This window comes from Mytilus californianus, unplaced genomic scaffold (assembly GCF_021869535.1).
Source record: "Mytilus californianus isolate M0D057914Y unplaced genomic scaffold, xbMytCali1.0.p SCAF_9, whole genome shotgun sequence".
Lineage (NCBI taxonomy): Eukaryota > Metazoa > Mollusca > Bivalvia > Mytilida > Mytilidae > Mytilus > Mytilus californianus.
This window is the reverse complement of record NW_026262745.1, coordinates 1555069-1582122: the sequence shown is the minus strand read 5'-3', so window position 1 is coordinate 1582122 and position 27054 is coordinate 1555069. Positions and strand designations below refer to the sequence as shown.

The 27054-nt window shown below is 32.8% G+C and overlaps 2 protein-coding genes across 3 annotated transcripts in view; both read right to left on the bottom strand.

The window, feature by feature from the left end:
- Positions 1-22002, bottom strand: part of LOC127716150 (uncharacterized) — a 37235-nt gene extending 15233 nt beyond the window's left edge. Inside the window, exons 1-8 of one of the 2 annotated variants that reach the window (XM_052222272.1) lie at positions 21945-22002; positions 20430-20655; positions 19634-19777; positions 18743-18930; positions 18369-18403; positions 16275-16586; positions 15608-15661; positions 14722-14799 (exon numbers count right to left, since the gene is read on the bottom strand). In XM_052222272.1, the coding sequence (XP_052078232.1) occupies positions 14722-14799; positions 15608-15661; positions 16275-16586; positions 18369-18403; positions 18743-18930; positions 19634-19777; positions 20430-20636 (1018 nt within the window). In that variant the 5' untranslated portion in view covers positions 20637-20655; positions 21945-22002. Of the gene's footprint in view, positions 1-11338; positions 14800-15607; positions 15662-16274; positions 16587-18368; positions 18404-18742; positions 18931-19633; positions 19778-20429; positions 20656-21944 lie in introns of those variants that run through there. The other variant, XM_052222271.1, reaches the window with a different exon arrangement.
- LOC127716148 (uncharacterized) overlaps positions 1-27054 on the bottom strand; it is a 551146-nt gene that overhangs the window by 131908 nt on the left and 392184 nt on the right. The gene's annotated exons all lie outside the window — the stretch shown is intronic.

Here is a 27054-nt window from a genome sequence, read left to right as displayed (position 1 = left end):
TGCATGCCTCTCGAGGTAGTCGGTTGCAATCAAACATAGAAGAAGGAACGCTAGACAATTCATACTGGAATACCTCAGATGTGTTTTCAAAGAGACCATTTGCTGCTGTGGTCAGGCGTTGGGACATCAATTGAGGATCTATATCAGTATTTAGAAAGTCTGAAGCTGACTTTAACTTAGGTTTTGCTGCCAATGTTATTGATTGGTTTGACTTCTTGAAGCTATAACTCAAAACTTTTTGGCCTTTCATCAGTTCTAACGTTTTATTTCCAATACTTTCCGCTTTATCAACGTTAACATCAGGCTCTGCCTCAACACCTGTTTCAATATTTCTAAGTGAAACATCATTAGTAAAAGGATTTCTTTCACTAAGGTACTCAAGAATCGCAAGAGTGTCTACCCTATCTCGTTCTTTCCTTGCACGAGTAGCTCCTTTGTGCTGATCACTAGTACAGTATCCAACATCAGTGAGATCTTGCATGGCTCTGTTGTAGTTTGCACAAGCTGGCATAGATTCACCCATTCCTCTGCCCCTGGTTAGACCTCCAGAAGATTTGACACTTCTCATCAATATTTGTTCTATTGTCAGATCTGTAGAAAGACCACTCCAAAAACGGTCTGTCCTCCTAAGTACGTGGTGTCCTGCTTTAAAATGTCTATAGACATCTGGGTGATCAATTTCAAGTCTTTGCATCATTGACAAATAAACGTAGGCCGTTTTGGCATATAGATTGTGACCAGCTGCTACAAAGAACGGTAACATTTCTTGTATGCTAAGCGAAGATCCCAGTTTTCTGTTCGTTCAGCTATAAGAAATTTGCTACGAATGTTTGTCATGCGGCAAAAGTTCAACCACAAAGACGATGTTCTTGATTTACACAATTTTTCTTTTGTTGCTACCAGTTTAGTATTTATCTCGGAAAGAATTGAACTTTGTTCGACAGATTCAGTAGTTTCTTCACCAGCAACAAATCGGTCGTATAGCTCGCATGCTTTTTCAATAATTTCGTCGCATTCACTGGAATCGGCTTCAATTATATCAGATTCATGTGCACTAGGCAGACTGACCCTGAATGATTCCTTCATGAGAAGTATATGAAGTGCGTTTTCCACCATCATAAACCCACGAACAGCTCTAGATACTGCTTTGCCACTTAGCATATGATTTACCGCATTTGATGCATATACAGTTTCTAATACTTCATGCAGACCATAACCAGCCATAAGACGACCAATACTTCCAAGGAAGCTCATTTCAGTGTGAAATCCTCCTAGACGAAGGACGATCTGTTTAAGGTCACTCTCGGTTTTTTCATTTGTGACTATTCACAAAGCTTTCCAGTACAGAGGCTGATCAAACGTGACAACAGGTGGATTTTGGTATCTGTGAGCCTCTTTGCAAATGAATTTCAAAGTGGAATAAATGCAAGATAAATCACTAGGATTTAAGTCGATCATAGGTAGAAATATGAATGATGATTTACAAGGATATGTTCCTTCCTGAACCATTTGCATATATCCTGACCACCCCGGCATAGGAGAACGCAAAGGCCATGACACTTTCCACAATAAATTGCCCATAAATTAACAGTCCACATCTTTATAGTTCATTTTTCTCAGATTACTATACACACATGATGCCATTCGATTTGATTCTGATGGTTTGTAGTAAGAAATTTTGGCCAGCAGTGCTATTTGCTCTGACGTCACGTCTATTCTCGGAATAGGTTTTGTACCGAAAGACCCTGGGGTAACTGCTGTCATAATTCCCATTCCTTGAAAAGTATTATTTCCATCTAGAGTTCCTGAGTTGTGGTCTACATACTGCAAAAAGCTCTCGGCAACGAAATTAGGAATGTCATTTCCTTTTTCTGCAGCTGCACAACATTCAAATTTTTGAATTTCAGTATATGAAGAACAAAATCCTAGGCTATTCAAAGTATCAATCAGAAATCTGGACGAAAAACTGTGATGTAACCGAACTCCTAGTGCTAGTTGTAGAGGTAACATAAACATTCTTGGTGCTGCGGCTTGGACTATGGATTGACCTATTGACATGATTTTTAAACGTGTATCCTTTCCACTGAATATAGTTTGAAGAAGAGTCTGTAAGGATTCGGGCACATGCTTCATGTTATTTTGTGCAGATAGTTCATTAGGTGAAGGATATAGTGCCTTGATGGATGTTTTTGAAGAAAGGATTTCAGATTTTTAAAGTATCTTAGCAGCTGCCTGGATAATGGACTTTTTTTCTTCATCAATACTACGATTTGTGTTTGTTTGTTCATAGAACTCATGCAAAATTGACCGAACTGTGTTTCGAAATGTAACAACATTTTGCTTTCCGTTTATTTCAGAAATGATTATTTAATCTCCAAAATGTTCTTGTAATTTATTCTTCATATGTTGTACACCATACGCATCATCAATTCCACAGTGTTCTGACATTTTTTTCACAAGATCTGTAACTGTTATTTGTTCATCTTCATTTTGCTGAAGATATTTTGCAGCAAACAAAAAACTCTCTGATAAAGAAGATTTTCTTTTTTGCTGGTGGAGAAAATGCTAATGGAGTCTGCTTTAACTTCCGGAAATTTACACTGCATGTCTGGTGGTACAAAGCATCTGCAGCGTGGAGATCCTGAATAAATTCCAATCTTCCCCGAACCTCAAGTGCCCATTCATCTTCATGTTGTTTACAAATATCTTCAATCTTGCATTGAAACTTTGATGTGCGTACAGGATACACGTCACCTTTTCTCTTCCTCCCTATGGCCGCATCTGCAAGCTGTCCACAGAACAAACAATGTTTCTTAAAGTCAAATTCAACTTTCGACCGCAGTTTTGGCACATTAGTGGTTTCATGTTTAATTTCTCTATTGGCTAAAGCAATGTATTTTGGATTTGTATATGGTTTTCTACAATTTTGATGTAACTTCTGTCCTACGCTGGTAACTACATTGTCTTGACGGCTTTTACTTGCTTTATTGACACTCTGGCTGCCCTTTTCACCTAGTACTACTATAGTGTCTTCGTGTGAAATGGAGTTTTGACAAATCACACATATTTCCTCTTTTAAGCAAGTTTCCTGAAATGAAAATAAATTAATATTTATTACAGGAATATTAACATATTATTTTTATTTATTGCATACAAATTTCAGGGTATTTATGTTTGATTGCTAGTAATAAATGTTTTTAAATATTTTACCGAAATATATCTGTAATATTTTGTTAACATATATATATAATGGTTTTCATAGGATTGAAACTTCGTGTATTTTAAATAAAATAAAAAATGCAGCAATTGTGGTAAAAAGGGTGTTCCATAGACACAAGGCCTCCTTTATTTGATGAAAACTTTTTTTACATCTAATCTTTTCGAATGCAATATAGTGTACCACTTGTTATCCCTTGAAATATGCATATTGTAATTAATTACGTTCAATGTTGATATTTCTTTTGTTAAACAGGCGTTCCATAGAAAAAAATCTGACGTAGTGTTTCCTTATTTTTATAAATAGTTTTTATATTTTTTAATGGTGTGTAACAGTCTGAAAATGTTTCTTTTTTTCAACTGTAATGTGAATCTAATGTATCAAAGATCATGGAACAATGAAATAAGAATATATGCTCATATTTTCCAGCCATAGCAGACGACAAAATAAAACTTTTTCAGAAACAACTACTAGAGATCTTTTTGTTCATATATCTTCAGAGGATAGAAAAATTATATATATATTTTAGTTCTTATTCATAGATACTTACCAAATTCATAATTATTACATCATCTGTTTGTTTTTATATTTGAATGCATAGCGGGAATGAACTTATATTGTCTCCCTTTAATAAATCGTCTGTGTACGGCATCCCATCTGTAACGTAAAATCCGCGAAATAATGCGCGATCTTATATCATAAAAAATGACAACTTTCCCATGGGTTGATTTTGGTAGACTTTTGGTATGTTTTATTTATGGCATGTCCATAAAGGATGGCGAAAAAAAAAATTCTGTTGCAATTTTTTTGAGGTCAAATGCTATTTTGACTAGACTAAGTCTGTTCTTTTAATATTGGTGCCAATACCATTATTAGTCGGTTCCTTCATCCTACTGTCTAGACATTTTCTAAAAAACGAAATCTTTTTGAAAAAAGTTTGTCATTTCTGTTACAGTCTGTTCTCAGATACATACAAAAACATGCAGATTTTTACTTCTTCGAGCTATATAATACATCGTTAGAATTATTTAGACTTTGTTCTGTTAGAATGTGTCCTCTGGTTTTAATTAAATGATATTTAAGAAGAAAAAGAAGAGCAACCTTTGTATGGTAATAGTTTGCCTTTCCAAAGTTGGTCAGATGAGATTATAATATAACGACGACGACGACCACGACGACGACGACGACGACGATGATGATGATGATGATGATGATGATGATGAATGATGATGATGATGATGATGATGATGATGATGATGATGATGATGATGATGATGATGATGATGATGATGATGATGATGATGATGATGATGATGATGATGATGATGATGATGATGATGATGATGATGATGATGATGATGACGATGATGATGATGATGTCCAACGGCAAATTAATATGCATATTCAGGACGAGAACATGTTTGACTCATTGAAGATACTTTATGTTGTAAAATTGTATATCTTTTGTTTCTTGTATTGTTTGGTTACTGTCACACTTACAAATACATCATATCTCATTTATTTATTGAATAACAGTAAAATTAATATAAAAAAGGGAAGGTTAAGACCAATTAATAAGGAAAATAACAAATTTGGGTTAAATTAATTTTAGAATATTTTTTTAAATATCCTAAATATGCACTTCATTAAATATAAAAATCAGCAGCCCAAGGCTAAAACATAACGAAAAGGATTTTATCTATATAAAAAAGTAGGAATTAGATGCATCTCAACAGTTGCCCCCCCCCCCCCCCTTCCTCCCCGCCCACCATCGAAATTTTGAAATGTTATCATACCTTTGAATGCCTGATGCAATCTGGACCAATAAATTGGGCGGATAAGGGCTGCTATCCATGCGTCGACATTCTTGTATAAAGTGTGCCATCCAATAATTTAATAGTTCGTTTGAAGGCAGTTCGGATCACTGGGTATTGAAGCATCACCGTCAGCAAATGTCTCTTTACACAAATTCCTTTCTAAAGTCCAAGCAATCCAGACTCCTAAAGCCAACTTGTTGTTATTTTTAGTTTTCTTAGGATAGCTTTAAGAATTTTTCTTGTAAATCCGAATATGACATTGGAGCCGAAAATCTGGGGGTGGCAGCAGCCTCACACACGACAGGCTCGGTTTCACATTTCACTAAGTCCAGGGTAGGTAAAAGCATAAGATCTAACTCGGACACCTCTTCATGCAATTCAAAATTACCAATTCAAACATCTTTATCCATTAGAAGGTTTGAGAGATGATTACCGAATAAAATACAAACATTTTAAAGTAGAGAAAAAGAACTCACTAGTCAGTCGTGCAAGACGGTTACAATAAAGCTAGAGGGGTCATTTGTTATACATTATATTTGAGAACTATATTCATTCAGACCATTTAAAGGACATATCATTAATCATGAATAGAGTCTATATGTTCTAAGTTTGTAAGAGAATGATAATCCCTGTCTTCATGATAAGTACTCGATAACGCTCGTACTTAATCATGAAGACAGGGATTATCATTCTCTTACATATACAAAGTAAATGTCTCTAATTGTATAACAAATTGAAGCGTGAAATCAGATTAGCTTAATTTTCCAAAATAGACTTTAACATTTCCCAATAAAAATAACAAAATCCCTTAGTGAAATATTGCAAATATAAAAAAACAGTGATTTTACAAAATTTTGTCAATTTGTTCACTGTGACAACATGCCTCTTCTCCCTCTGAGGCACGACCCCGTGCTTCGAAAAGATTCACCAAAAATATCCAAATTGCGATTGAACATTTCTGTTTTGGTTCTGGTATACGGTCCTTTGATTTAGCGTGGTTCGCTCTCGGATGCTTTTAATTTAATATTCAATTCTCAAAATTGTTTGTTATAATCGTCCGTTTTAAAATGTAGAATGGAATTTCGTATTTTTGTTGAATGTCGGATATGAAATCTATTTTTCTTTGTAGGTCTAATTCCAAATCATTTATGCGTTTTAAATGACTAGGACCGTTGTCTGTAGGTACAGATTGTCTCTTTTGGTCTTCTGTTAAACGTTCCACTAATGCAAGTAAATCATCTCTTTCAACTGAAGCACTTCGTAATGATGATAACTGTTCTCTTAAGTTTTTATCTCGCCTGTCTGTCTCGCATTTTTGTTTTGTTTTGTTGAAAGTTTGCGTTTGACACACGTTAATTCACATTTGATTTTACTAGTAGAGTCCAAACAACTTCTGAATGCCAAATCACGTAAGTTGACGAATGGCAAACTGCGGGTCAATGATTTTGAATCTAAATATTTCTTTATGCGTCTCGAATCTCGTGACTTTTGTGATTTGGATTTTATTTTTGTCTGCGGTACGTCTTTGCACTTTTGAATTTCCTGACAGGACGAAAGACACACATTTGTGCGTAATGTCCTATATGATGACATAGGACATTTAAACAATGCTTACTTGCTGCAAAACAAAATGTTTGTCTATGCTGATTACCACCTCTGGCGCACATTGGAATCTGACGCATCTAGAAAAACCATGGTCTCCACTGTAGCCTGAAGTTGTATTCCATCACTGCAACTCTGCTACATGTACATGAACGTCTCCGGGGAGCTGGTAACTCGTTTGCTGCTCTGAGGTATCAAGAAAGCGTGTTGAGCTAAAAAGTCAACACGATCCAGACCTGGCACCAAATGTCACAAATAGAAACTGGGTGTATCTTATGACTGTGTTATGTGTTGGCCTGCAACCACACACACACACAAAATAAACAATACGACGAGTCTGCACGGACTCTGACTCTGGGACTAACTCTTGCAACAAATGACGACTCTGGTTTCCGCGATATATGATTTAATAGTTCAGCATGGAAGACAATTGTACAGAGTTGGAACTGCTCAGTGTAATACTAAATCCAATCTGCAATATCGAAATCATAAAACAGTTTATATAACAAACCAAAAATTACTTGAATAGACTTGACAAATATTTCTCAAAATGAGTGACAAATACAATTAACGGGTATAGAAAAATTAGCACATAGCTAATAACTAACAATAGAACATACAGACTTATTTATCGAATTAAATAGATACAAGAATATTATGTAAGATCAAAGTAATTGTCTCTAATTGTATAACAAATAGAAGCGTGAAATCAGATTAGCTTAATTTTCCAAAATAGACTTTAACCTTTCACAATAAAAATAACAAAATTCCTTAGTGAAATATTGCAAACATAAGAAAAACAGTGATTTTACAAAATCATTTACAAAATGTCCGAAAAGTCTCAAAATCAAATTTTGTCCATTTGTCCACTGTGACAAAAGCACCCGGTCTCGCTCCGTTTACAATTTTTCTCAGTTCTTGCTTTTTATGTTGATTTCTTTGTTCTAAAAGAATTTGTGAGATTTGAAAATCGGTAATCTACTGTTGCTTCTAATTTGGGTACAACCTGTGTTAAAGTAACAGAATGTCCTGTAAACTACTTTCCACAACTACATCCAGTATTTGACTGTCTCTATATATCAAAACAGTAAAAAACAATCACTATTCAGTTATAACACGATAATCGAATAGACTGATCAAATGATAATGTTGTCCACTGTTCTCAGTTAATTTCAGAACATCGATCCGACAAAGTGTCAAAATTATGATATTTGTAATTTAAGGCTAAAAAATAAAAGGATTAACACCTTATATATCTCATGATCATGAAAAAGAATTAAATCTTGAGACGATCACTAGGTGTAAAATGTAAAATAGCAAAAATATCGAACTCCAAGGAAAATTCAAAACGGAAAGTCATTTATCAAATGACAAAATAAAAAGCTCAAACACAACTATCGAACAGAAAACAACTGTCATATTCTTGGTACAGGCATTTCCTCATGTAGAACATTGTGGGTTAAACCTGGTTTATTGCTAGCTAAACATCTCACTTGTATGACAGTCGCATAATATTCCATTATATTGACAACAAAGTGTGAGCAAAACAAACAGACATAATAGGTAAAATTGTCAAAGATTGGGGTAAAAAAGTCAACGTTGTGTTATAATCTTAATCACTATAAAAACATATAACTATTTCAACAAAGGAAAAACAAAATAGCATATAGACACTCAATATACAAAGTTCCTATGCAAAAATGAAAGAAATTACCATAGCACAATAACAAAATGGCGGGATGTATAAGTACCGAGCACGCCAAAAGTATATTACCAAAACTGGACTAAACAGTAAAGTTTGAAAATATACAAAGACAAATAAAAACACTATTACACGTTATTAAGATGATAAACAACGTAAGTACCTAGAATCTATACTTCATGACCATCATGTACTATGTGTGAAGCTGATACGGAATATTTATCAACATGGTATTGGTATCTTCCAATAAACTTTTGAGAAAAAGGACAATACGTTCTTTGACGTAACCCTGGTTCATCAACTATCTGCTGAGACACTGGTGACGTTTTATAAAGTCTGAATAGCAGCTGCAAGCTCTTGAATACCGAATGAGTTGGGAAATGTATACCCCATATGAAGGTGGAGTTGGTATATTGCTGCTAAGGTAGGGGGGATTTATAATTTCAAAATTAAAATCGTTTCGTTTGTCATTGATGCTGGTACTAAGATGACCGCTTATGTCAAATTCGAGGTATAAATCTAAAAATGAGGCGGACGAAGCCGTGTCTGTTGTTTCTTTAATTTCTAGTTCTGGAGGATATATTAATGAAACCCAATCAGAAAAGTTTGGATTGTTAATGGAAAGAACATCGTCAATATATCTGAATGTGAAATTGAATGATCTGGCTTATTTGATCTTCTTGTTTTTGACAAGTGTCTGAAAGGACTCCGACTTATCTGAAAAAAAGAAGAGGTAGACAGGGAGAGGCATGCCGATCTTTCCCATGGGAATGCTGACAATCTGTTAAAAAAGTTTACCTCCAAATTCAACAAATATGTTGTCAACAAGAAACTCCAGCAAACTGATCACTTGTTGCTCTATGTAGCATGTTTTACCCTTTTGTTCACTATTAACAAAATATGCCGTATGGTATCCCAAAGTAATAAATTTATAGCATAGGCTACCTTTTTATATTGAAAAGCATTGTGGATTATCTGTTTTATACGATTTTTCAATTTTACAAAGAGAATTTCGGTATACAGGGTTGAAAAATCAAATGTTTTGATAGAATTAATTTCAGAGAAAGATCGAGATTTAAAATTATCCAGATGTTCTTTAGAGGAGTTATTTAGAATCCACATATGGTTAATAGCACTACTCGAGTAAACAGTTTCACAGTATTTCTGAAGACCCTCTTTCACTGCGGCAGAATGTTTGTCAATATTATGGAGAATTCCTTTGTAGAACATGCAGATGAGCCATGTGCAGTTCTCCATACCAAGTTATCCTTTTTTTAGTCAACTTGCTTATCCGGTTTTTTTTTCTAATGGGGTATAGACTTTAGTGTAATTTTCTAGGGAACGTGTATGTATTTCACTTCTTGTTGTTTTGTTTATAAAAGACACAAATTAAAAGAAATCAAACGATGCTTTTTCGACGTTTCAAAAGAATAAAACATTTCACAAATATTCGTCCTCTTTATTCTGTTTTGTTCGTTATTTTGAGCGTTATTGGCATTGCTAATGTTAAAGTGGTCAATCCCCTTTTCTTGGTGACCTATTTAGATGAACCTTCTTCGTGGAAAAATCTCTGCGCATGTCATTTTTATAAACCTAACCAGTGGTGTTTGAATCAAAACAGTAAAAATGCAAAATCAACAACGGTATTGACGGGCCTTAATGACCACATATTCCAATAAGTTATTCCAAATTTCAATAAGGCCATCTATACTACGGGTTGAAAAGTTTTACGGATTCTATGAACAATAAATTTAAGGATACTGTATCAATGATATTTTATGTCAGCTACTGAACTGGTGATACCTTCGGTTTTTTTCTTCAACCGTAAACATTATTTTATCAAATCACCTACCCTCTAATCGTCTTCCGTTTCGTTCTCCTTGTCATGTGTTTTGAACATGAGCCCCTTCGTTGCAATGAACATAGACATTTCTGTTTGCATTCTTTTAGTGATCTTTCCACTCAAACCGTACACCGTGCCTACATCATGATTTTTGAAAGCAAAAATCTATAATGAAAGATGGATGTTAAAATACTTAAGTAAAATATGTATCTCAACACATAGCATAGCGTGTTCGTAATTATTTTGATATGTCTTTCCTGTACCAGAAAACTGGAGCGATGCGAGATCGGTTATTTATATTAGTTCCCCAATTGCATAAGCGACGATAAACGGGACCACAGTACGATAAAATATCTCTAAATACCTTATAGAACTACTGTTCAGCAGTTATTGTCATTAGTGCGTCATTCAATATAAAATGCAATTTGGAATGGTTACCATTATCCATAAAGATCAACATGCAAATGTGAACAATAAAGAGTCACCATTCGCCCTTCAATAATGGGCAAAATCTAAAGTACGCGATAGAAAGTACCTGGCTTTCGACATGCACATAAAAATGTGGCGGGGTAAAACAGGTTTGTGAGCGCTGAAACCCCCTCCCAAGTAAAGTTTCGAGTATATTAAGTAAAATTAAATGGTAGTGAAGGGTAGAACGATCGAAACGACATATAGTTGCATTCCATCACAGCTAAAACAAAGAACTTTACATTTTTTTCATATCTACTGATACAGATCTTTTGTCAAACTATGCTTGGCTTAAACTATCAAAGAGAGTTTTGAGTTTTGAACATGAATACAGTTGGCTTTTTATGGATGAGATTGCCACTTGAAATCCTACCCTATCCTTATTTTTGTATTGCATTTTGTTAGGGGTAGGTCGGCTAAAAAATTTTTTTACATTAGTACTAGTATTCATTAGTGTTCTCCAATGGAAAAGAAAGGATAATGTGAATGAATTCAATACACAAAATCTTTATACGTACACTATAAAAACAAGAAGTAAAGGAACAGCGCTGTTATTACTGCTTTGCAGGTCAAAGGGATCATTATTTTATGAAAACGTTCGAAATGTTTCGAGCAAATGCAGTTGGCGGTGCCGTGTTCCTTTTCTTAAAGAATACCAATAAATAAATATAAAATAAACAATACAAAAGTATATTAATTCAACTTTATTGCAAATAAAGCAATGTTCATTTTCTCGTTAACTGTAAACTTATAAAAATAAAACATGTAGGAAACATAATAATTATGCGTTCATAGAACATTCTTAAAATATAAATATCGTTTTATATACATTTTTTGTTCAAAAATACTGATATCGTTAGTATCTCATATCGCCCACGGTTTTGGATCATAATGTTGATGAACATGCTATAATTCATAGCAGATATGCAACAGATTTAAAGTGTGACAACAATTTCGACACCACAATTATCACATGAAAATGCACAATAAAGACATAGTTTTGCAGTTTGGAATAGAACCAAAACACACTTCTATTTAAACTTTATATATCACATCAGTAAGTGTCACATTTATTATATTCTGAAACTAAATATCTGTATCAAACAGGATCATTCTGCAGGATATGTGTTAATAATATTTGAACTTTTGACCAAATTCTGTATTATGCAATGAAATATCTAACATAAAAAGTAAAATAAAAAAAAATACATAACTCCGAAGAAAATTCAAATCGGAAAGTCAAACCTTTCAGAACATATTTATTAATCTATTTTATTTATTAGATGTACTAGAAAATTTAAATATCATTTTTATCACATTAAAGGTATCATTTTATTGCACCGGATGCGCATTTCGACAATTGATGACTCTTCAGTGATGCTTAAAGTCAAAATATTCATCAGGTTGTTTCAAGACGCTTTTGTCTATGTTATGTTATATATTTGTATATGTATAATATTAAAGGACTCTAATTGAAAGGTTATTTTTTGTTAGTTTTAGCCAAAAACCATGACTTTGAATACAAATGTTATGTTTTAATGAATTTTTATTGTCTAATGAAGTAATGATTCATGCTACTCTACTACTTTTAAGTGTTTTCAACATATTTGTTTCCTCCGCTCTAATGTCCAGCAATTGTCTTATTAATATAAATAACAAGTGAAAACCATAGCGTTATTAAGATATCATAATATATGTGGCTGCCTAATTATTAATTATCTAACAATGATTTTGCTAATTTAAAAACTTCATGGAAATAAAATTGAAAATGGAAACAGGGAATGTGTCAAAGAATCAACAACCCGACCATAGAGCAAAACACAGCCTATGGCCACCAATGGATCTTTAACACAGCGAGAAAATCCCGTACCCGGAGGCGGGCTTCAGCTGGCCCCTAAACAAAAATGTGTACTAGTTCAGCGAAAATGGACGTCACTCTAAACTCCGAAACATATAAATGAACCAAAATTGAAAAAAAAACATACAAGACTAACAAAGGCCAGAGGTTCTTGGGTTGGGACAGGTGCAAAAAAGCGGCGAGATTAAACATGTTTTGTGCGATCTCAACCCTCCCCCTATTCCTCTAGCCAATGTAGAATAAACAAACTCACAGCAATACGCACAGTAAAACTCAGTTTAAAAGAAGTCCGAGTCTAATGTTAGATTAGGTAACAGAAGGAAATGTATGGTTAATGTGAATGAGACATCATCTTTTTTACACAAGATAAAATTGCAAATTAGGAAGTTGAGGTAGAATTGCCAATGAGACAACTATCCAACAGATTCCAAATGGAGCGGCTTTTATATAAATATGTCACCGTACGGCATCCACAATAAGCAAAATCTATACCGGAACTGACGAGACAAAATTTGGAACAATTAATTGAAAAAGCAACCGCCTCATTGTTTACTACACAATAAACTAAAAACGAATATGACAGACAGAAACCAACGACAATCACTGAATTACAGGTTCCTAACTTAGAACAGGCACATATATAATGTGGCGGAGTACAATTTCACTTAAAAGACACATAGAATAGACATACACACTTATTCATCCATATATTTTATCCAGTACAGAAAACTTCATAGCAAAGTCAATGAGATGTTTTAGATGCACAAATACATAACTTCACAATTTACACAAAATAATAGCATGAATAATAATAATAATAATATTTGCATGAATATCACAGCTTATGTATGTTCTATTATTGAATTATGTATCATAGCATTGAAGGAATTATAATGTGAACACTTAAATAAAACAGTTTCTGAAATTTTGAAAACAAAAGCCAACAGAGGACTATAAAACATATAAATTGTGTTTGTCAAAACTTTCGTCGTTTATGTTGTTTCATCGTTAACACGTTTGAAACTTACCATTTTTGGGAAAATCCGGACTGAAACCAATAAAAAGCCAAACTGTATGTTTAAATGCATGAATTGTTGATACCTTACAAAACTAAACTATTTATCCGTTGTCATCTACAAAGACACTGAGAAAGTATGCTTCAGATCTAGAAGATTGGCTGTATTTCTAAATAATGATAATTATGTATTTTGAAATCTTTCATATCCAATTTGGACATATCAGCCAAATAATTCTGGAAACTAAGCTTCTTCTAAAAGATCTAAAAAGTACATTGAAATCACTTAAATATACCATCATTTTTTAAAATGTTAAATTGATACAATATATATTTACATTTGTACATGTATAACTCAAAGCTTAATGTAGCAGATGGCAAACCTATATTTATCAAAAAAACATATATATACTTTTAATTTGTATAGTATTGTGACAAAGCTTAAGCTTAAACTACATTATCAAGTTATTTACTTTACTGTATACAAAACCTTAAACTTTATTATCAAGATAATGACATTACTGTATACAAATGTAATATATTCTAGATATGTATTTTACAGATAGCATATTGAAAAAGATTGATAACTGAAACAATTCAGAGGCACTTTATTAGCTGTATGACACAGTGGTTACTTTTCAAAAGTGTTCAATGGAATACATGAACTAAATTACTCAAATTTAAATATACAATAATGACAGTACAATTTAAGTATTAACTGACAACAAATTTTTTAAAATAGTTGAATGCCACATTAAAATCTAATGAAATACTTTTGAAAAACACAAAAATTAAACAGCACAATACGAAAATGCTGTTTGCAATTTAAATTTTTCACATGCATGATTTTACTTATTTTTAATGCTTACATTTTTGTATTTTCTTAATTTGCCATTTTGACAGTCCTACAAAATCCAGTTAGTACTAAAAGGATGATTTAAAAGTAAAAAAAAATATTTCATCATTTAAAACAAGCACAAAATTATAGTTATTTTGAAAAGAACTATAATATTGTGATTTTAAAGAATAAAACACGGAACATGAAATACTACAGTCTAAGAATTCTCTCAGTCAAACGAGACCACTTCGAACCATTGAAGTTTAAGAACGGTATTTAGTTAAAAGCATAAACTATGTCTGTTCAAAGTATCAAGATGGTGAACTCTGTGGGTTGTTTATGTGAACTGCACAGCTATCACCTTTCTGGTATATGACGAAAAGATTTCTTTCATCTGAGGTTTCCATCACATTTTCTAGCTGGTTTCTACTGAGCAAACCTAAAAATGAGCTTAGTATCAAAATCTATTTTATTGCAAAAATTATTGATCTGAAATGAATCCAACTCATACTTTTAAACGCGTTCATAAAAATTAAAAGTTTGATTTTCCTGTTTGTTTAGTATCGCCAAATGAAGATGATTTGATAGTGCACTGTCCACGACTATACAACGAAAATCAAAGGATAATTATTGGGCTAGATTGTCAACAATACACATTCACGTCTACTTAGAGTATAGAGATATAAACATTCGCATTCACGTCTACTTAATATCGAATTTGGGTTTATGGTCAAGTCCAAGATTATAAAATAAAACAGAGTGTTTTGTTACATTTTGAAAAACAAAAGACTGACGAAGGCTATTAGTTGTGCCGAAATATTTGTCAGTAAGATCATTTCATTTCATCTTGTTCGTATATTTTTATTTTTCTAAATTAGTTTCGTTGCACAAATCTTTGGATTATAAATAATATATATACGCTGAGACAAGTAGAAAAAACTAACAGGAGGTAAAAAGCAATAATCAATAGAATAATAAATACATATTTCGGATAGGTAAGAGAAATGTCCATCTCGACAGTTAAGAAGACGTTCTGTAATGGGTTCAGGCGCTTATCTAAATTCATACTGTCCCCATCATCCACAAAAGCGGACTTCGTTCACACTGATGATACAAGCAGCATGTTTTATGATATATGTATTGCTTCTTTAGTTAAACATTTCCAAAATACAAATAAAGATGAGCTCTTTAGCAATAATTATTTTAAATATTTATAATACACATATACTATAGTACAAATAATTTACCGTCAGATTCAAGTTGCTGTTCATCATTTTGTTCTATGTCTTTGCTTCCTGATTCTACTTAGAAAAGAAAAACAGTAATTGTAAGCTCGCTTCGGCCCAGCAACCAACATCACCACCATGTTTAACACCAGAACATAAGAAATTGAAAGCCACAAAAGATAGAGGTATATGCTCAGAAATTTAAGATCTACTTTCGAAAGAATTTATCCATCACAAATATCTTACTATTATTTCGTGGATCCTTTGCTCTTAAATGTTGATTTTTATATGACTTTTTCGAATATTTGAATAACATCGAAAATACTGATAGACACAAATAAATGGTAAACAGCAAAATTGATAAGCAAAATATGGATTTACAAATCATTCAATTGATTATAAGGACTCCTAAGGGGACACACTTTAATTCTTTTTTGCGGGGTAGCTTGTGAAATTTTGTTGAAAACACTAGTGATACTGCAGGCAAAGCTTGCAAACTAATACCCCACAATTTGTTTTCATCTTAATATAATTTTATTAACATTGACCTTGCAGACACTGCAACCTCATTCGGAATAAGAGAACTGAAAATTAAAACAAAATTCAATAATATTTTCGTAGGTTCAGGAATGATCGAATATACTAAAACAATTGATTATCAATGGAAGTAAAATATTGTAGATCTTACGTAAAAGACTACAAATGGCAGTGGGTCCGACATTCAAATGTCCCTGTCGATTGCTTTTCTTGATCACAGATGTTGTTGAGGCGAGTGTTGTAGCTGATGCAAGGGGTGTCACATCATTATTAAAATTACAGCAGGATGGATGATGTATAATACGATAAACTATGCAGATAATGCAGGCGGCAGTGAATGTAACCATGACCAATATAACAATGAGTATAGTATGTGATATCACCACTTCGCTGTGACCACTGTTTGAGATCGTTATTGTTGTTGATGAGCTAAGGCTTGGTGCAACCGTTGTTTGGATTTTGACTAAAATTTTAAATTTCGATTATCTAATAAATAACGTTTGAAGCACTACAAAAAACAAGCAATGAAAACAAAGTAAACATTATGTTTATTTATATGTAGACTATACTAACTAAAATCAGCAAAGACCCATCGAAACAACATCTGATACAAAAATTTAACAATACTTTTAGATATTTGGATGATATATTGGCTCTCAATAATGACGACTTCAGTATGTATACTAAAGAAATTCATCCTGTTGAACTTACTTTAAATAAAGCTAATACTAACAATGACCACTGTCCTTTCCTCGATCTTGATATCTATATCATTAACGGGAAGCTTAATACAAAACTTCATGATAAAAGAGATGATTTTTCGTTTCCTATCGTTAATTATCCATTTTTAGATGGTGACGTTCCCTTGTCACCATCTTATGGTGTTTATATATCTCAGCTTGTACGATTCGCTCGTGTATGTAACAACGTATTAGATTTTAGCGAGAGAAATTTATGTATTACTGAAAAATTATTACACCAGGGTTTTCGATATCATAAACTAGTCAAAACATTTACTAAATTTTATCATCGGTATAAGGACATCATTCGTAAATGTAACTCAACATGCAGACATCTTATACGTTCGGGTATTTCACATCCAATCTTTTATGGTAATATTCTTTACAAAGCACAAAAATGTCAGTATTCACCTCAAAAGCTAACCAAACCTTTAAACAGACTTATTTAGAAGGGATATAGTTACGATACTTTTGTCGGGTCATTAAAGATTGCATATTTTGGCTTTAATATTGATTCACTTATAGGGTCTTTGCATCGGAATTAAACATATTTATTCTAAAACCAGTTGTTGGCATGACACGGGTTATGTTCTTCTCATATATTTTATGATGGTATAATACTAAACCCCTAACAGGAGGGATTGTGCCTGATATTCATATGATGAAGACATAATCTTTCAATCAGTTTAAATGAGGTCTGGAGCTGGCATGTCAGTAACTGCTAGTAGTCTGTTGTTATTTATGTATTATTGTCATTTTGTTTATTTTCTTTTGTTTCCAATTCTGACATCGGACTCGGACTTCTCTTAAACTGAGTTTTACTGTGCGTACTGTTGTACGTTTGTTTTTTCTACATTGGCTAGAGGTATAGAGGGAGGGTTGAGATATCAAAAAACATGTTTAACCCCGCCGCATTTTTGCGCCTGTCCCAAGTCAGGAGCCTCTGTCCTTTGTTAGTCTTGTATCATTTTTAATTTTAGTTTTTTGTGTATAATTTGGAGTTTAGTACGACGTCTATTATCACTGAACTAGTATACATATTTGTTTAGGGACCAGCTGAAGGACGCCTCCGGGTGCGGGAGTTTATCGCTGCATTGAAGACCCATTGGTGGCCTTCGGCTGTTGTCTGCTCTATGGTAGGGTTGGTGTCTCTTTGACACATTCCCCATTTCCATTCTCAATTTTAAGCTTGCTTCTTTACACTTATATCCCGATCATTTCTGTTCACCTACATTTGCGTTAAATTAGCATGATGAAAAGTCGCATATGTATTAAATTTAGAAATTATTATGACTCACTCAGGTAAAGTTGACCTTAGATGGATTTTGCTATTGATTTAGGTCCCTTTTTAGTCATGTAGCACTTCACCAGTTTCGAATCTTATACATCCTTTACTTTCAATATTTTGACCATTTTTAATAAATTCAAATCCTGAAAAGCGCTTCGGAGGCATTAAATATTTTAAGTGTTATTTTCACAACAAATCAAAAAATATGAGAACTTACCACATGCAGCATTTTCTATCCCAAGATTCACATACCTATGATGAAAAATATTTCAAAATTAATTACATAATAAAGCATAAAGCTTTAATTCATAATGTATTAGAATTAGGAAATATTGTTATTGTTTACATAGGTTACGAAAGCAGGATCGGCAGCATTGTTAAAGTGTATACCAAGAAAAAAGATTCAACTAACTAATCACATTCAAATATTTGTAATATTCAAAATCATATAAAATCATAATTTCATAAATAATAGTATAATTCATATATATAATATCCTTATTTCAACAACACTTTTATATCCATTACAAACAGATGAAACATTGGTCTATAAAGACCATATAGGCGATTGATATTTAATTAATGACTTACCCTATCAGACAACCACCACATTCGGAATCTGTGTCTTGTGTACAGTGAGTTATAAACTCTCTATTCTGTTCGTGACAGTCGTAACATTCTGCACACTGGTGATGAGTCAATGCATTGGCGAAATATCCAGCAGTACATACACATTGGTTACATTCAAGTGCTCCATAAAACTCATCAATATGGATTTCCTGTGATAACGAATCGTTTGTAAACAAGATTTCCATTTCTTGTGCACATAGTTTATCACGTCAAAAGAAGCGACATGACTACATTTTACTCATGTATGTGACCTAGCTCGAACAAATAATGACTTTGCAATGTTGGGTGTTTTTTTTTTCTTCATTTTAGTAATTTATATTCCCTTTCAGATAAACGTTGGGGTCCTTTTTGAACCATGTATGTTTTATCGTTCATACAAATGCATGAAATGTCTGATACTTAGTTTCAGTCTTTTCTATGTTGTGTTTTGTATACTGTTGTTTGTCTTTTGGTCTTTTTCCCGTTTTTTCGTTTTTTGGCGTTCTCAGTTTATTTTCGACTTATGAGTTTGAATGTCCCTTTGATATCTTTCGTCCATTTTTATTGGTTACCTAAACAGGGGATATAAGCCCTGTGAAGGAAAACAAAGACAAAAATGATAATTAGTGTTGAAACCAGGACACTCCAGTATAATATTATTGATTTTCGGGCTTCACAGAGGATATGGGCTCACATTCCATGTCAGTGTCCTATATCCCTTTCGCCTGGCGGCTCAAGAGATATAAAACACAGATAGGGAATATGAGCCCACCTGTGAAGATCCCGAATAACATACAATGTTTGATAAGCTTCGTGTTTATGTTCAATTATCTTTGCATATACTAAAAATGGGTCTTACTTTGTACTACTCACCTCGCTAGTATTTATGTAACCATACATATTACAGGCAGGGCATCTACTACATTTTCTAGAATGTTCGTCATAGAATTTTACACCTGGGTTGCAGTAACAGGGATAGCAGTCTAATGCCCCAAATTCTTGACTGATCCTTATTTTCTGAAAGGGGAGCTTTTCAGATTTAGTCAATTATTTTTTAGATCAGTTAGTAATATAAGTATGTCGTACACCGTTCGAGTGTGTATAATATTATTAGTTCATTTTCTCATGATTTTGATATTCCTATGCACAAAATGTATTTTACATCGACGAAAAAGTATCAATGTTCAATCGACATGTACTGTATATCTGATATTTGATAGTTCTTTGTATAATTATTTAGTTTATTTATTCCTTTATCTGATCCTATATGAGGCAGGTGTTACATGATGACCTACGGAAGGTTATTAGTTTTACAAATGTGTGAGAAATCGCAAGCTCCTTTATGGTGTAATCAGATGAAAATTTGTGGGGAAATCCCCCCCCCCCCAAAAAAAAGATAACCGAAAAGAAGTTTTATCACTGCCATGTTAATGAATATTTTTCAAGGTCATAACTATATAGACCCTAATCGACCATTCTACCAGTTTGCTCCCTTCGTGGCCATATTTGAAAAACACATGGATTTTTTTTCATACTCATAATAAGTAATATTGATCGCTGATATGTCAACTACAAATTGTTGACATTAACATACAAGTGACAGACCAACAAGACATTTGTTTATTAGACAAATGATAAGCCAAATAACCATAGTAAATATATAACTTACATATTGCAAATAATTTGAAGCTTTTCTACAGCCTGGGCATCGTCTGCACTTATTCTGATCTAAGTCGTAGTATTGTTTGCCCTTTATACACATAGAGAAACTTACACTTTTTACAACAAGTGTACTGTTAACATCTGTGGAAAAAGCGGGCACTACCAAAAGCAGTATATACTCAGTAATCACTGCTAATATATATAGATATACCATTAAAATCCAATCAGTGCATCTGAAATAGTTAACAAAAGGCAATTTGAGTCAATCAGTCACTTTTCTTTTGATCTTCTTTTTTATTGTACAAAAACTCTTCAAAGGTACATGGCTTATAATTCGGTACGCCTTATGTCCGATTCGGCTACATTAGAATCAGTGGCGCACGAAGCAAAACAGTTGCAAAACCGAATATTCCGAAAAGTTGTGCCAAAAACGACTTAGACAATTTATACCTAGGGCTCCAAATAAACTTCTCAAAGAATGACTACTTATGGCTCTTAAATTGTGTTTTAGAATGTGCTTACTTGCTTAATCATGTTGCCCCTTGGTGAAGCATAGGCCACTAACGATATGAGAATGTGCATTGCGTAAAACTTTGAGGAGGCATATCAGATCAAAATACTAGATACCATATACTTCGAAAGGGTATTTTTATAGTAGAATGATACGCAGTAAAATTGTTCTTCCAAGTCACAGGTAAATTTTGGATCATATTTCTCCGCCGTTTTTACAATGTGTTTTTATTGAATCATTCTTAAACTCGGATCTATTTTTCTAATTCAAAGTCCGGCAAGTTTCAAATTAATATAATGAGATTCCATTCCATCAAAATCCGTTAAAGATTTTCTTCAAGGTTTTATGGACCGTTTTCACAATGACATTTTCCGAAAAAACATTTAACTAACATTTTATTTTTTTCGTTCTTTCAGTAAGCCTCTGTTTGACAATAAACGTAGACGTTATGCTCTAGTAGCCACAGACATAAATAAATAGTATCGATTCACCTAACACTCCAGTAATTTTCCATTAAACACGTACACAGTCACCAATAATGTTTTAAGAGAATCTTTCTGTACATAAATTTGAAAATGCACAATTTAAGTTAATGAATTTTGAGAAAAACATTCCAGCAACTCTGTTTTGAATAATAAATAAAAGTAATAATTCATTCACATACATTTACGCTACGTATCACGTGGGACAATTGTTTGTATACAAATGAAAGTCACTTATGATCAAAGTATTAACAGTATTATGATAAAATATTTTTGTGTATAATAAGATCAGGTCTATGAAATAATAAACATATACAGTATACAACATTTCAATACAGCAAAAAGCTAGAATATATTTTTGTTCGTAAATCACAATGAATGATTGACCTACATTCATGTCAAAAAGGCATGTTTTGTGATTGTTTTCAATATTCAACAACCAATGTATACTTAAGATGTCAGGTATGATGCAATAAACTATTTATTAAGATATTATTCTTGTATTTTAATAGTAAACAAGATATCTTACCAGATTTAATGACAAATTCCTCCTTAACTACAAATCGACTGCATTGAACTCCATTATACTCATGTGATGTATATACTCTACAACAAAAGAAACGCACGACCCTAATTAAGTTCTTTGGAGTAAAGATTTCTATTGCATATAACTTTTTTTACATTATTGAATTGGGTACAAATTTTGACAGAACTTTTCTGAAGTCATAAACATCATAGACTGTGACAATAAGAATTTTCTTGATTTTCTTGTTTAACATATCAGAAATTAAAAACAACTGTTGCTAAATTTGTGAAAACTAAAGTCGTGTGTATCTTTTCACCTGCAAACAACAAAAATGACTTTGATTTTCAGGTTCTTAACTGAATTCTTGTCTAATGAAAAATTTGATATTGGCATATCTCAGACTTTTGATTTTTGACTTTTGTAATTGAAATCTCCGTTGTCACCACTAAAATGAATATTTCTCTGTAAACTCTGCATTGATTTCAAGGTCATGCTTAAAATATAATAGATTTCGACAAATTTGTTTCAAAAACATGAAATTGTGAAACTGCTATATATCGGAAGATGTGGTGCGTATTTGTGTTGTTAAGTATATGTAACAAGAGGGGTTCAGTGTCGACACCTCCCGTGACGTGTCGTGGCCAGTACTTCGTCCTTATTCGATCATCGGGATACCTGATATCAGATTTTGGATGACCAGAGACATATCAACAATTTATTTACAAATGTTCAACATTCAAATAAAGCATAGACAAATGAAATAAAAAATAATAGTATTTCAAAAGTTAAGTTCAAAAAATGAAATGTAATTAAATATAGTAATAGTTTGCAAACGAAATCAAAATGAAAAGGATTTCAAGTTAAATCGAATCAAATCAAACAGGTTACACTAAAAAAGTTAATGTAATTGTATTTTGATTTACTTCGTGTTGTGTTTTAGAATTTAGTAAATCGTACCAAACTAATGCCAATGCAGTTGCAAAACAACTCGAGTGGAATCATAGTCTTTAAGGATTCCTGCTAGCTGTAGTTTAATTTAGAATGAATATAAAGTGTATTAAAGAAGGTGACAGGATTAACACTGCCGGCTCATATATACACTCGGAGAGTGTGCTGCATTCTCCCCACCGGAGCAACTCCTGATTAAGTTTTAGATAAAAACTTATCACTTTCTCAGATATATCTAAAAGACATGGTATTTAAAATTAAAACAAAATATACTGAAAGAACAGACAACTCAACACAGACCTACAACAAAGTAAAAAAGCCGTCTTGTTCAAAATTCCTTTAAATTTTACATATAATTACATATAATTTACAATCACATATCTGACAAATGATAATAAAAATTAACAGATGAAATTATTTGAATGATAACAACGAGAACTGACATTCTACTAGCAATGTAAACCTGATGCGGACGAGACGTTTCTTGAAATTTTCCACAATCTCTTGCAAGATATTTATCTTTTCTTTTGTGTCCAGTTTCATGGAAAGCTACAGTATTGAATTAATGAGTGAATATTTTGTTGCAGAATCGAAAATAATGTTGTAATAAAATAACATAATAGATATAGTGACAATAATGACAGTAGAGAACAACATAAATTATTAATACCGGGACATTTCACTCAAACTACTTTTAGTAAGATAAGAGTACGAAATTAAAATTTGATAAGCATACCAACTTTGCAAATCACATACAAGTTATAATTATACTGCACCTACTTATGATAAGGCTTATAATTTGGAATGACAGATGCGCGTTTCGTGATCATCTTTACAAGACTAATCAGTGGCGCTCGAATCAAACCATATAGATTGTCAAATCAAATACGATACGAAATTGAAAAGCATTAATAACCAAATATTTCAAAAAGTTGTATTAAATCTGACCTTGGCCATATACATTTTTTAATTTCAATATATATATTTAGCGTTTGAGACTTCTCCTTTTTTAGCCTCGATATATAAATTCTCTCTTTAAGAGGGTGTAAAGTAAATCCAGCATTACCTTATCATACTAAAGACCATGGTTGTAAGAAAATTGAAAAACAATGGCACTCATCCTATTCTAAAAAATCTCGTCTAAAAGGCACAAATATGCTCTTCATGGTCATGTAAAGAATAGTTTTGCGATTTATATGTTGAAAAGAACAAAATATATATCCATCCATAATTTCCGTAATAAGGCATAATATTATAAATCTGAGACACGGCTTTGGAGCTTGTACATTATCTTAGTCTTGGTCTGGAAAAATAAAACAATGTTAGTGCTTCAAAGCTGGAAGTGCTTATTAAAATATAAGAAAGTACGAAAAATTTTAATTTTTTTTTTCTAAATATGGCACCTGTTTAATGGTTCCTGATTTGAAATATGAGTTATCGTGTGTTTAAGCAGTAGATCGTTGATTTTGCCTTCATTTAGTAAGTCGTATATCTTTATGCAGCATTTCAAATATAAGCAGTTAAACTTTCAAAAATTAAGACTGTTGTCTTCTTGGTGTTGTCTTATCGTAAGCTGATAATATTTTAATTCACGCGGTACAAAAATGTGGTAGAAAACAACCAACGACACCCTCTAGGCAAACTATGTTCTTGACCTGGTACAGGCACAGAGAGTATGTAACAGGCACAAACATGTTTGTGAGTTCTAAACCATGGCCTTCCCTGGGACAGTGGTGTAGCAGTATACTGAAAAATAAATTGAAAGGACTTCATGAGATTAGTACTATGCACAAAATAAACAACATAAAAACTATAAAAGACACAATAAACGATCGAATATCTAGAGTACTAGTAGATACTGTATGCTAGTTCAAAGCTTAATTGCAATTAAAAAATAGACAATGTTTACTCAAGATTGGACATGTGTCATACGGTTCGGCATGCCGCACCATAAAGACTGGAAAATTTCAAATAGAAGAATCTCGTCAACTATGATAGCTGCATCCAATTGAAATGCATAACAATGGTAGCTCCCATTGTCGTAAAGAGATTTTTCAGATTAAAGAATTATTTATCTACAGCACTGAATCCCGATATAACTAAAAATAACAAAATTTGAATGGTGTGTAGGTGTTGAGGAAAAAGTTGAATAACAAAAATACCATTCTCGAAGGAAAATTTAAATCGGAAAGTCCCTTATCAAATGGCAAAATCAAAACGAATGGAACACAACTGTCACATTCCTGACTTGGTACCGGCATTTCCTTATGTAGAAAATGGTGGATTAAACCTGGTTTTATAGCTAGCTAAACCTCTCACTTGTATGACAGTCGCATAAAATTCCATTATATTGACAACAATGTGTGAACATAACAAACAGACATAATAGGTAAATATGTCGAAAAAAGGGGTACAGCAGTCAACATCGTGTTATAAACTTAATCATTATAAAAAAAAAAACAAATATACCAACAAAGAAAAACAAAATGGCATATAGACAAAGCACATAAGCAAAAATGAAAGGCAAGAATACAAAAAACTTACCACAGCACAACAACACATTGTCGGGATGCATAAGTACCGAGCCACGCCAAAAGGGTATTACCAAAAATGGACTAAACAGTAAAGGTTAATAATTTACAAAGACAAATAAAAGAACACTATAACACGTAATTAAGATGATAAACAACGTCAGCACCTAGAATCTATACTTCAAGACCATCCTTTATTATTTGTGTAGTTGATACGGAATATTTATCAACTAAGTCTTGGTATCTTCCGATGAACTTTATGAGGGTTATAATACATTTAGAGCAATCTGCAATATACAAATGTATACTTCTTTCTTAATCAGACAATTGATTTCCATTGGAAGACGCGCGTCTAGCGTAATAAATCGTAGCATATAAGCCTGGTATCTGGTAAGTTTGTATAATCACCACATGAGTTGGCTCCGCTGCTGGTTAGTGTTACGTAACCGCGAGTATCTCAAATCCAGTAGTCAGCATTTCTGCGTTGACACGAATGATCATTGATGCTGTCAATTTCTGTGATTTTACTATTCATTAGATGTCAAAATTATTCGAAACCTGACCGCTTTTCTGTAACAGGCGTAAATGACCTTGACCAGATTTGACAACACCTTGTCATGAAATTTTGGTTTTTAATGCTTTTTAACTTTGTAGTTGATTTTGTTTTCATTTTTTTTTAAACAAATGCCTCTGACGAGTTTTGTGTAGTCGAAATGTGCGTCTGTAGTACTATACTATAAGCCTGGTGTCTTTGATAAAAAAAATGTTTTTTTATATAGGTTGGAATGTTAGAATTGACTTATCCATAGTGAAAGTGAATGATTAGTCCATTTTTGGTAATATCCTTTTGGCGTGGCTCGGTATTTATACATCCCGCTATTATGTTATTATGCTATGGTAATTTTTGTATCTTGTCTGTCATTTTTGCTTATGTGCTTTGTCAGAGAGTGTCTATATGCCATTTATGTTGACATAGTTGTTTGTTTTGATAGCGATTAAAATCATAACATAATGTTGACTGCTTTACCCCATTTTTTTTTTTTTTTTACATTTTTACCTATTATGTCTGATTGTTTTGCTCACACATTGTTGTCAATATAATTGAATTATATGCGACTGTCATACAAGTGAAAGGTTTAACTAGCTATAACTCCAGGTTTAATCCACCATTTTCTACATAAGGAAATGTCTGTACCAAGTCAGGTATATGACAGTTGTTTTCCATTCGTTTGACGTGTTTAAGCCTTTGATTTTGCCATTTGATAAGGGACTTTCCGTTTAGAAATTTCCTTGGAGTTCGGTATTCTTGTTATTTTACTTTTTTATTGCCTGAATCATTCAATGACTCCGTGACCATTGTTGGCTAAAGTAGGTTTAAGAAAGGAACTGTTCTCTTTGTCATACTTTTCATTGTCAAAAGTCTGAAAAATTTGAGATTGACAAATTTAAGATTATAGCTATAGGTTTGTTTTATTGATTAGATATGATATTTGTAACAGAAGTTTCCAAGCATAAATTGTACATAGAACTCATCATAGAAACGGGTAGTAAGTAAAGCTTCCTTAAACTATGCTGTATACCGAAAAGGCTTATGTAAAAATGACATGGGCCATTGATTGAATCTTAATTCAGTG